The 12,306-nt window shown below is 45.8% G+C and overlaps 1 protein-coding gene across 6 annotated transcripts in view; it reads right to left on the bottom strand.

Annotated features, from left to right (window-relative positions):
* Galnt18 (polypeptide N-acetylgalactosaminyltransferase 18) overlaps window positions 1-12,306 on the bottom strand; it is a 331,708-nt gene that overhangs the window by 85,540 nt on the left and 233,862 nt on the right. For all 6 annotated transcript variants that reach the window (XM_078046486.1, XM_078046484.1, XM_078046485.1 and 3 more), the window contains 3 exons: window positions 11,313-11,496; window positions 9,580-9,777; window positions 5,016-5,130 (listed from right to left, as the gene is read on the bottom strand). In XM_078046486.1, the coding sequence (XP_077902612.1) occupies window positions 5,016-5,130; window positions 9,580-9,777; window positions 11,313-11,496 (497 nt within the window). The remainder of the gene's footprint in view (window positions 1-5,015; window positions 5,131-9,579; window positions 9,778-11,312; window positions 11,497-12,306) is intronic.

The following is a 12,306-nucleotide window of genomic DNA, read 5'->3' as shown; positions in this document are numbered from 1 at the left end:
CTTTCTATGCTAACAATAGGCATTTCAAAACAACATAATTGTAATCACACTCCCAGCTTTTTATGCAAAACAGTAGCATATACTCATGTGGGCTTTACTCCTGTATTATTTGGTATATATATATATTTCTTTGGTTTCATTCATATATTCACCATTTTATGCTAATTATTATTCTTTTATCTCAGATTTCCTTTTGAAATCATTTCTCTTACACCTGAAGTATCTCCTTTACAGCTCATTTTAGTGAGGATATGCCAGGGCCAACTCTCAATTTTTGTGCATCTTAAGATGACTTTCCTTTATCTTATCTTTTAAAAGATATTATTATTAGGTATACCTAATAGGTTAACAATTATTTTCTCCCAGTATATTGAAGATATTATTTCATGGTTTTCTGGTTTCCATTGTTGCTGTTGAAAAGTCAGCTGTTATTCTAATTATCTTTTTAGATAGTCTGTATTTTTTCTCTTGCTGCTATCTCTTCTCTTTGTCTCTGGTATTCTGAAGTTCCACTACATGATAAGTCTATGTGGAAACCCTCATATTCATCCTGTTTACAGGTTGATCTTCCAAATCTGAGGATTGGTACACTATTTGGAAAAATTATAAGCTATTATTTATTAAAATATTGCTTTCATCTAATTATCTTCTTTTATCATCTCCATTTGGAATTGTAAGATACTAACCTCTCTCCCTCAATTCTACATGTCTCTAAACACTTTTCCTCCCATATCTTTTTATTTGTCCTCTGGGCTGATTGTGAATAATTTCTTTAGATCTATTTTCCAGCTTACTAGTTTTATCACTTAAAAATATTCATGTAGGTATCCAACCCATCCATTGAGCTTTTAGTTTCCATTTTTATATACTTTTTATGTTTGAAATTCTATTTTTACTTTGATATGACTAAAATTTTCATGGTCTCTTATTTCTTATGCATATTTTCAAACTCTTCTCTTATTTATTTGTATATATCATATAGCTTACTTTATGTCCTGTGTCTGATTGACACAATACTTTAGAACTTTGTAGATTAAATATGGATGTCCACTGATTTTTCAGTGTTTGCTTTTGGTACTTTCTTTTTCTCTTGTTTCTTCTGTGATATTTTTAAACTGTGAGCTCATATTCCTTGGAACTGTACTTATGGAAAGTTTTATGGCCCAGGTTCAAAGGGTCTTTCTCCAGAGAGAATTAATACTTTATGCTAAGAAAATAGGCCTTTGGAGTCCCAGCTTTATGGGAGGTAAAGCAAGCCTATTCTGTGAAGTTCAGAAAACATAAGCTTAAATGTCACTGGGTTCTTCAACTATAGTAAGGCTCATTTGTATCACTTAACTTTTGGTTTCTGAGTTAGTTTCCTTGGGATGTTGTTTAAAGTACCATAAACTTGATTGAGAAAACAATAGAAATGTATTCTCTCATAATTCTAGAGATAAGAAATCTGAAACCAAGAGGGTGGTGGCAGGGCCATATTTCCTCCAGAGCCTCTAAGGGAGAACCCTTCCTTGCCTCTTCTAGCTTCTGGAAGCCTTAGGCATTCCTTGGCTGATGGCATCAAAGCTCTGATCTCTGCCTTCATCTTCATCCAGACATCTCACTATACCTGTTGATGTCCAATTTTCCTCTCTGTAAAAGGAAACCAGTCATTTTGGACTGGGGCCACCTTACTTCAGTGACTTAATCTTAAGATGCTCACCTCTGCAAAGGTGAGCAAAAAAAAAAAAATGTTTATCATTTCCAAATAAGGTAAAAGAGGTTAAGACTTCAACATAGTTTGTAGGAGATTCAATTTAACCCATAATAGTTTTTGATAATTGCTGACTTCCTTGCCACCTCTTTTATATATTCCAGAAATTTTTTAGTCACAATGTAGACAATCTCTCAATCTTCTAGTCAATGTCAGCCATCAATTCCAATTCTTTTATTGTGTCATGGCAACTTCCACTCTTTCCCCATTGCCTTGTGGACTTAGAAATCAGCAGGAAAAAGGTTTTTTAGAACTGAATGCAAAATGAGAGTAAGGCTTTAAATGGAAACTCAATAGACATGATTGTGAACAAAGCAGAAGGAAAGTACTGTGTGGGAGGTTGCTTGAAGGACTTATCCCTACATTAATCACTGAGGTATAACTAACTGTTGAATCATAAAGATCCAGGGCTAAATCCTTCCTATCTTTTACAAATTGTATGATCTAAGAAGATTACTTTCAGTTTTCTCAAATAAAAAAAAAAGGAGGTTATCATAATAACATCTACTTTGGGGAGGTGTTTTGTGGATTGATGACTTAATGAAGATCCCTGGTGCAAAGCAGGAATTCAGGAGTTGTGTCAACAATTCGACTTCTATATTCCAAAATAAGTAAGGACTTTGAATAAATTGCCTCCAGATAAGCAAGGTAGAATGTTGAGAGCCACAGCCGAAGGGGCCCCAGCAAACTTCCAGCTGCCAGCAAACTTCCAGCTGCCAGCTGATGATTGGCTCACAGCGGCCCCAGCAAACTTCTAGCTGCCAACTGATTGGCTCCTCTGTGGTGATGCTCATTGGGTTGTTTCCCCGCCCTTTCAGACCATGGAGCTACTCATTGGGGGACTTTTTTTGGCTCTGCCCACGTGACCCAGCCAATCAGCCTCAAGAGCAGGAGGAGTTGGGGAGGTTGAGAGGCTTGTGGGAAGCCGGTGGTGGCAGTTGGGCTCTGAGGGTTTTCCTGAGGAGCTGTGTGGTGTGTGTGTTCTAAAAATAAAGTTCGTTTCTTTTGACAAGTGGCTCCTGAATTGTGCCCAGCCAGACTGCGGCAGTAGAAATTGAAAAGAAACGTTTTTCAGTTTTATACACTATCCTGAGGGGTAATTAGGGCAAATATGCTATCTTACAGATGAACAAATTGAGGCACTAGGATGTCAGCCCATTCAGCATGAAAGAAAGAAAATACTAGTAACCACACAATTAGGGGCATCTGCTTGGGGGATGATCAATGATTCTGTATCCCTTCTAGGGAGAAATGATATTCAAATTAACCAGACCTTCCCCTGGGTACCCAGTTCTGCAAGCTAACAGGTGATTGGACCCCTTCATTAAAAGCCACGTTTCCTTCAACTCCAATGATACCTCATCTCTATTAGGTGGGAGGGAAGAGATTGAGAGAAAAACAAAGCCAGACAACATTTTATATTGTATTTCAAACGCTGAACATGAAACTACCCAAAGATATTTTAACATGTTTTTTGAGAGCTTCACCCAAGCCTACACTCCAGAATAGCTTTATAATTTAAGGAAAGAAAAGCCAGAAATCGCCACCACTCTGTGATTGACTCACACACATGTTGGAAACAGAGTTCACAAATCTAATTCCTTTCTCCATTCCGGGACATTTTTATCCAGAGAACACAAGTGACCGGAGGCGGTGCTGCCCGCTCAGCCAATTCCTGACAGCAGCTCCCAGTGAAACATATTGTGTTTGGGGGCAAGCATTTATCCAGGAGTGGTGCTGAAATGAGATGGCGAGGACGCACACGGTGAATAAATGGCCGGTGGAGGGAGAGCTGAAGAAATGAGGGTGATTATGCAGGCGCTGTCCTCTATGAATACATTAGCTCCCTGATAAGCCCATGCATTTGACTGCCTCCAAAGCAATTTCTTGGAGTTTCAGTAAATACAGGTGTCTGGATATGTTTTCTAAGCTCAGCTTCAGACAGGCTGCTCCTGCTGCCAGTCCTCAGAACCCTAGTATTAAGTCTGGGGACAAGTCAGGCCCCATGCAGTGCCTGTCGGTTCCTGAACAGATTGTGACATACTCATTGTGGGTGCTATCGCCCCTTCAGGTTCGGGGCAAGGATTCTCAGGGCCAGTTACTCGGTCTGTGGAGTGGGAGGTAGAGATGGGAGAGGTTTGAGGTAAGAGGAGGGGGGATCCAAGCTAGAGACCTTGGGTGGAAACTGAAATCAGGAACTGTTAAGGGCAGCACCGAGGCCATAGGAGCAAAAGTAGATTTATTATTTAGAACTGGCCACACATTGGAGGAGGTCTGTGTGGAAGTACAAACAGGCTGGGCTGAAGAGGAAAATCTCAGACAAGAGCCACGAACACCAGAAAGGACAAGGTCCTCTCCAGGACAAGTAGGTAGTGGCAGATGTTAAGCTGGTAAAGATCTCTAGGGGGAAGTCAGAGGGGACCACCAGAGGGTCATGTCACAGTTTAAATACTGGATTTATCAGAGACACTCCCTGAACATGGACAAGATCCTTCGGTGTGTTAATTTTCACATTCCTGCTGAACACCAGGAACAACTAATGTGTCCCTCTGAGGGAGAAGAGTGAGGCATTCTGGGTTTATCTCTTCACACGTCAAGAGGAAGGAGTCAGAAAGCCTGGGAAATGCTCCTGTAGGATGAGACACAAAATGGTGCCTCTCACAGAGTCACAACAGGACTGGATGGTTATAGAGCCCTGGACTTTGAAGCTGGGTGGGTGGCTACATCAGAAAAATGGTAGCACTGGGCTCATGGGCCTGGACAATACCAGGTGGGGTCAGAAACAAGCATGGAGTAAGCTTGGCTATTTTGTTGTTTATACCCTATGAGCTTGTTTTCCATAGCTCTCTCTTGACAAAATCTTTGGAAAAGTTTAGGCCACCATGGAGGAGACCGAGATCATTCAGGTGAGAAATCCCAAGGGAGTGACCCTGATTGCTGTTCCCTGCCTCCCTCTGGATGCCTACTAGTCTCTTCCTTTGCTCACACCTTTGCTCACCCCAATTGTGAGCCGTCACGATTGTTTTTAACCATGAAGCTGTTCCCTTGGGTCAGGAGCTTCTCTCCCATGTTCTTACCCCCAGACATGCAGGTTCTGAAGTGCTCTTCTTCCTGAAAATTCAAGAGGCTCCACTCTGTACCCCTTCCCAAACACACACATAGACTAGGGAGTAGAGATTCAAAACCAGCCTGTGTTCTCCATCCCCAGACTTATCCACCCTCATGCGAGCTGAGCTCAGCCCTCTTGGTGAGAAACCCCACTCACCCTGATCCCAAGCTCCACATTCTCGCCTCCGTAGACCTCCATGCCTTCGTCCAGTAGGCCAATCTCCTGGAAATACTGCCGGTCCACAATGAAGCAGCCGATGAGGGCAGGGCTCCTGCAGGTTGGGGGAGACAACCAGCAGTGAGCAGAGGGCTGCCTCCTGGAGCCACCCAAGGAACAAGAGCTGTGGAAACTTCCTACAGGAGGATCGGTTCTTCCCCCTTCTCAGCTGCCAGAGCCAGTGTGGGCTTTGGGCTGAGTAGCCTCCTGGCTCTGCCCTAACCCAGCCACTCCAGGGAGGCTGTTTATCAGGGCAGTGAGGTAGATAGCTCCTGTCCTGGGACCAGCTGTCATTCCCCGCTGTCCTTGCATCTGCTGGGCCAGGTGCAGCTGCATTTCTAGGTGCCTTGACTCTGATCTCTGAGCTGCACAGTCCATTTCTGCTGGGTGCCTATGCCAACTTTCCCACCTGGGGGTTCCACATGGCAACCTTGGTCCTCTTTGAAAGGTCAGCCGGGACCAGGCTACAAAGGGAAATAACTTATAAATTTTATCTGTAGGTTGAGGGTGGTCCATGAAGAATTTAAAGCAAAACAGGTGGTAGGAATAGATCCGTGTTTTTAAAAAGAATACTCAGGCCGCCGACTGTAGGGGACTAGGGGAATTGAGGGATCCAACTGGGAGGCTGGTTGCTGTATCCAGGTGAGAAACAATGAAGACGTGGAAGAACATGGAAAGAGGTGAATTATGAAGGGAGAGGAGGAGAAACCCTGATGAGAGCTGGCTTGCTAGCTTGGCGATGGTGAATAAGGCCCACTCATCAGTAAAGGGTATGAGAGAAATCACCTTTGGAAGAAAGAAGCATTCTTCCTTACACTATCTGTGGGTTACCAGGGGTAAGTGGACAACTGACCTTGCACTATCTGTGGGATACCAGGGGTAAGTGGACAGTCTGGGTGTGGACTCAGCTAGGGTCTTAGGTTAGAGCAACACTGCTGCAACTTTCCTTCTTTGGGGGGATATGAGCAGGGGTCACCAGCTGGTGTAGACATCCAGGACTTCCCAGGAAACAGTTCACATTAGGGCAATCAGCAGAAGCGTACCCGGATGCTTCTCTGCTGAGAACTGATGCTATCCTTTGTAGTCCTTGCTGGCATTTCATCAGCCCATGGTTAGAGGATTTGATAGAGGAGAAAAAATGAGAAATGAAGAACCGTTGGCATTGAGAAAACTGTCAGTCAATCTCATGCAAATGGACCTGTCTTAGAGACTGGAAATTCATCAAGATGGTAAATGGCTATTTTGCAGGCTGTTTTTCTGGGGGATGCTGATTCAAGGGGGTGCTCAGGAACACTGGCACCCTGGAGTCACTGTCTCTCTTCTTTCTATATCATTGGACTTCATTCTAGATGGCTCCACACTCCATAAACCACAGGTACACCAGGTGGTCAATTCAGACTCCTAACTCAGGCTGACATCCTGTTCTAGGATCCTGGACCCAGGCATTGGAAGTGTGCATTGTGAAAATAATCTCTGTGTAGGCTGTGTTCTCCAAGAGAAGTTCCCCAGTCTCTCTGAGTCTCCAAATCTATATCTATAAATAGGATTACTTATAACCTCATGTGGACTTGAATAAAGTAAAGCTCTTGATGGTAACTGACATAACAGGCACTCAAAGGTCATTTTAAAAGATGCAATTGTGCCCTTTCTAAGCATAGCAGACGGGCCTTTTCCTCACACCTCTGAATGTTGGACACGCCAGACCCCTCAGAAACAGTGCCCCTAGCACATGCAGGAAGGGGCCTTCCTCTAAGTGCCTGACCCAGCCAGGGAAGGAGCAGAATCCAGAAAAGTTACCTGGATGACCAAAGGCCACTTCAGGTTGTGTATTACTTATTAACTGGCTAGGGTAGTAAGCAGTCCTGATCAGTCTAAAAGTGATACTGATTTATATCCTCCCTGATTCCCAAAAGGATTTAGAAATAGCTTTTGAGAAAATATAGCATATATTGAAAAACATAAATAATATCTAGAAAGATCTAAAGATGACACAAGTTTGGGGTGAGTTAGAATGCATCTGCAGACAGAGGTCCTCCTTTATAGTTCTTCAATTGGCTGGGCAAATTTGGTTCTGAGTTTCCTGTTGGTTAAGGTGAAAATGAATATGTGGTCTTAGAAATAAATGTACAGTTCTCATGTGAAAAATCTCAAAAAATGATTAATTCCTCAGGGATAGCATGGTTTTCTCTGACCAGCAGTTGATTTGAAAGAAATTTCTCATATCAATCTTCCTAAAAAGGTCACTTGGGGACCTAGTGAAAAACCATCTCACAAACATCCTTCTAGAACACAACAGAGAATACCACTGGACTCTTTTTATAGCTTACACCATGTGGACAAAAACACTAAAATATGGCTCAAAAGAAAAAGGAACTGGGATAGGCAAGATATGTTTGTACAAACCACAGTCTCTGTGAGGTTGTCTTCATATAGGAATAAAACCCAGGGATGGTTTGCCCCAAATCTTCCATAAATATAATTTACTTAATTAAGTTTCTGATAAAAATTGAGTGATGGAAAATATGAGATGGAGATGTCATTCTCTGTTAAAGATCTAGAATTTAGCTTTGCTGATAAGACTAACCTGATATATTCAGAGAAGAGCAGAACAGAAACAGCTAACGTTAATATAGTTTTTTTGCAAAAATATTGATTGCATGGTGGCGTATTTAGCTCCAATATCAGCAGACTGCTGATCTAACCTAGGGGTTGGAAATCAGCTACACTAGTCCTGGGCTTGATAGTGGCTAGCCAGAGGAGTGATGAATAGCCATGGAATCCAGCTGACCTGAGTGGATCTTGGCTTCTCTGCCCAGAGTCTTTGGTAGGGTCATGATCCTTTCTCAGTTTTGTTCTCTTCTTATAAAACATGGATGACACAATGAATTGTCACCAGGTTATGATAAAGATATAATAAGACCATGTGTATGAAAGACCCTACGCACAATAATCTTCCAACAAATACTGAACAACACAGAACTGTGGCAGGCGCCTAACAGAGTAGGCAACTACTGTGGTTTCGCTATGGTTTGGGTGTCTCCCAAAGGTTCATGGGCTGGAATCTTGGTCCCATGTAACAGGATTCACAGGTGGAAGGTGAGTAGGTCATGGGGGCACCATACATGGAAGGAACTAATGGAATTAAACAGGATCAGCTTAATTCTCTAGGCAGCAGGTTGATGTAAGGCAAAGCCACCCCACATACTTGACCCCTTTGTCACATGGCTGTTTTCCTTTTTGCTCCTGCCATGTAGTGCCATCTGCCTTGTTAGAATGAGCACACTAGGCCCCCATCATAGGCTGACCGATGGGGTCACCCAATCTTGGACTTTCAGCCTCCAAAATTGTGAACTAAATAAACTCTCTAAATAAATAAATAAATAAATAAATAAATAAATAAATAAATAAATAAATAAATAAATAAATAACCAACCCAGCCTCGGGTAATTTTTTAAAATAGGAACTCAAGACAGGCTAAGAAAGTAACAGAGATAACTATAGCAAAGTTAAGCAGGGTTCTCTTCCATCCTATTTTAAATATGAAAATGTGATCTTAGGTAATAATCACCTACTTTCAATTAAATTTCTCTTAATCTTTCTCTCTCATGCAATGCAAAGCAACACTGGCTTCTAATCTCCTCTTTCATTCCCCAGCTGCCCCCCAGGCCACCTCCTGGTGCTGTCCCTGTGTTTAACAGGCAGGGAGCATAGACGCCCACCCTGTCATCAACGCAGATGAAAGAAAGGCTAGTGGGGACAGCTATTGCAGGATTCCTGATCTGTGAAAGCAGACCATGGGCAGTGTCATTCGGGGGTCCAGGAAAAGAGCATCAAAGGCAAAAATGCAGTTTGAAGCCACTTTTGTCTGGATGCTATAGGAAAAAACTCCAACACCATTAAGATGTGCAAGACCTATGGCTCTGCCCTGGCCCCTCTATCCCTCCATTATCATTGCCTGGGGTTTTCCAGCTCAAGTTCCTTCTTTCAGGCCCTTAACCTCCTCTGTGACCAGGAACTTCACATGTGGGTGCCCATTCCCAACCCATCTATCTCCTACTGCACAAACATGATTGCTGTCCTATCTGCAAAAGACTTTCCATGTCTACTTGCCACACCGTTGGCACAGCATGGCAGAATAGTTTTTCATCCCAAAGATTTTGTCTGTCTTCATTAGACTCTAGGCTTTTGGGGTTGGAACCAAATCTTAATCACTTTGAGTCCCCAGCAGAAGCACAGCAGTGGACACCCAGGAAGTGGCCCATAGCAGTTGGTTAAAATGAATGACTTTGAGGCTGTGTATGTGTTTGGGTGTTATGGTGGTTCTTTCAAAAAGGATCAGCAAAGCCTGTGAGCTGTGCCTGGGGATCACACTGTAACTCCTTTCTACCCTCCTCCCACTGTGGCCTCCATTCTGGGGCTGGAGTTTGCAGAGTAAGGGTTGGGCTCGGGGGATAGACCTTGCCTGGTGGCCAAGGCAGAGAGACCTGCAAGTAGGATGCTGTACCTGATGGGGGCTGTGGAGTTCTCCAGCTTCCACCAGGCCTTGGGGGGGTTTAGGTAGCGGCACCACAGCTCCCAGTCAAAGCCCTGGGCGGCCAGCGGGTACTCTTCAATCTCAAAGTTGTCGTATTTGATATTATCAAAGGATGGCGAGATGATCCGCTTCCGGTTCTCCTTGATGCGGGTGAGTACAGGTTCAGCCCTGCGAGAGAGGGAGGGAGAGGGGGTGACTGCTTCCCAGGTAGCCAACAACCAGATCAGCATCTCCTGAAGGCTGTACCCTAGCAGGAGGAGGAAGGACCACTTGGCCATCTCCAGTGGAGGGCACACAGCTGCTTCAGCTGCCCAGGTTCACTTTGCTATCCCCTGAGGACTTCCGGGTGGGTGAGTGGCCTGGCCATTCCTGGATTTTGATACGGTTTCCCTGTTTTTCCTTTCTCCATACACAACAACAAAAACCCAGACTTAAAGAATAAGGGGAGGAAAAAAAAAACTTGAGGGAACATATTTGAGGCTCCAGAGGAAGATTTCCACCTGGGCTTTGATTTTGCTAAATTCAGTGCATTCACCTGGAGGAAAAGAGCAATGGGACCAAAAACAAAAAAGAGCAATGGGGATGGCGGGGACACATCCCCCACCTGCCCTGGGAGAGATGGGGCATCCAGGTTTCCCCGGGGAGCCAGGAGGCCCCTGTGGGCACCAGAGAATAATGTGTTTGCGGACAGGAATGATAAGCTCCTCATTAATAATACATTTGGTGCATAATTGTTTATTCAAATCAGCTTGAAATAGTAAGTGTCCCTCTCCTAGTGTGGCCATAAATCCAGTGAAAATGCTTTTTAAATAGTCACAAATGGCAAGCAGGGGCTGCAGCTACCAAAAAAAAACACACAAAAACAAAAACAAAAAAAAACCCCGCCTGCTCTGCATCCTTCTCCTGGGCCTGTCATTGCAGAAGGGAGCCCAGGTGGCGCACACGCCCTGCTAGGCCTTCCTGCCCAAGTGACCTCCTCACCTAACTCCCCAGAGGCAGAGGCTCACATCCTGGAGACAGGGCAGGGAGCAGATGCTAAGGCCTGGTGAGTGAACAGGGTGAAACCAACTGGCCCTGGCTCTACGGTCATCCCCATACCCACCACTCGTGCCCAGGCTAAGCCACACAGTGGGCCCTACAAAGACATCAGCATCAGGTCCCGTTCCTGCTTGGCAGCAGACACTGAGGTTCCTGTCAGTTCTCTTGTCCCACCCACCACCTGAGCAGCCCTGGGCCCGAGAGAGGAGGGTTTGCTACAACTTGGTTTCGCCAGTAGAGAGAATCTGAGATGCTGTGCTACCTCTGGCCTGGCCCCCATGACAGTAACAAGGCACCCTCCCCACCTCTGCCCACGTGGTCTCTCCCTGTCTGTGAGGTGGGGCCTCTGGGTCATATCCGCTCCATCTTGGCCACTCCTGGGGGCTGGAGCCGGCCCTTTGCTGGGCAGGACTCTGCTTTACCATCAGCATGGACCCCTCCCCTTGGTCACACCTGCCAGAGGACCACACCATCCAGAGCCCCATCTGATCTCACCATACTCTTCAGGTGCTGTGTGTTGACCGGTTGACCCTTGACCGACTGACCCTGCCCCCCGGGTCACTCACACACCCACATCTCACTTTTCCCCAGGACTGTCTCCTTGCCACCTGCACTGCCATTCCTGGCCCTCACTGGCCTCCTCCTCCTCACCAAGAGACACTCACCAGCCCACGTTGAACTCCACGTGGGCATCGAAGAGCGCCACCACGGGCGCCGTGGCTGCCCTCCAGCCGCTGACCCTGGAGCGGATGAGGCCCTCCTGCTTGCTGTGGCGCACCATTTTGATGAAGCCCGGCTTCTGGCCATTCACCTTGTCCACGTAATTGGCCAGCTTCTCCTTCAGCTCCTCTGTCGGGAGAAAATGCGTCCTTAGCAAGTGAGGGGCAGGGGCAGAGGGTGACCCAAACATCCACATTTCAGGATGAGAGGCTAGAGGGCCACCCCCTCCCTAGGTCTTCCTTGGTTCCCATGGTGACCAGCACAGCTCAGCTTTAAAGAGAAAAACTGGGGAGAAAACAGGATTGACTGAGTGCCTGCCACACGCACAGGTCACAGGCCTCCCATATGTTGTCTATTTCACCTTCATGACAAGCCGATGGGAAAACAGGGGCTCAGAGGAGTTTACCAACTTCTCTGACGCCACGCAGCTTGTGAGTGGCAGTCTGGTTTCAAGCCAGATCTCAGGAGGTGAACAGCCCCAGCTTCTCCTCAGTGGCCAGTGCCTGAGGCCTGCTCTGTCAGACTCCCATCTTCCCAGGTGGACAGCTAGAAGGACTACCACACTAGCAGTTGCCATGGGCCTGGCTGAGCACCTGTTGCCTCTGCTCCTTCCCGGGCATGTGCTGCCCAGGCTCCTCAGTACCCGACGTCATGTCCGTGTTTCCCACAGCAGCTCAGACGGGAGCCTGGGACACTTTGCAGTTGTTTGGGCAGAATTTAAAAGCTCATTTTGAATCACTGAGCCATCTCCGGGTCTGGGTCCCCTCTGCCTACTCTGTTGAGTGATTGTGTAGCTCACCCAGTGACAAGGATGTTGATACAATCCATTCTTTAATTGGGCCCCTCCTCCTCCTCCTCCTCTCCTCCTCTTCCTCCTCTTTTTCCTCTTCTTCCTCCTCCTCTCCTCCTCTTCTCCTCCTACTCTCCTCCTCCTCTCCT

This window comes from Ictidomys tridecemlineatus, chromosome 4, assembly GCF_052094955.1.
Source record: "Ictidomys tridecemlineatus isolate mIctTri1 chromosome 4, mIctTri1.hap1, whole genome shotgun sequence".
Taxonomy (NCBI): domain Eukaryota; kingdom Metazoa; phylum Chordata; class Mammalia; order Rodentia; family Sciuridae; genus Ictidomys; species Ictidomys tridecemlineatus.
The sequence above is the reverse complement of the archived record's forward strand: the minus strand, read 5'-3'. Positions and strand labels throughout refer to the sequence as shown.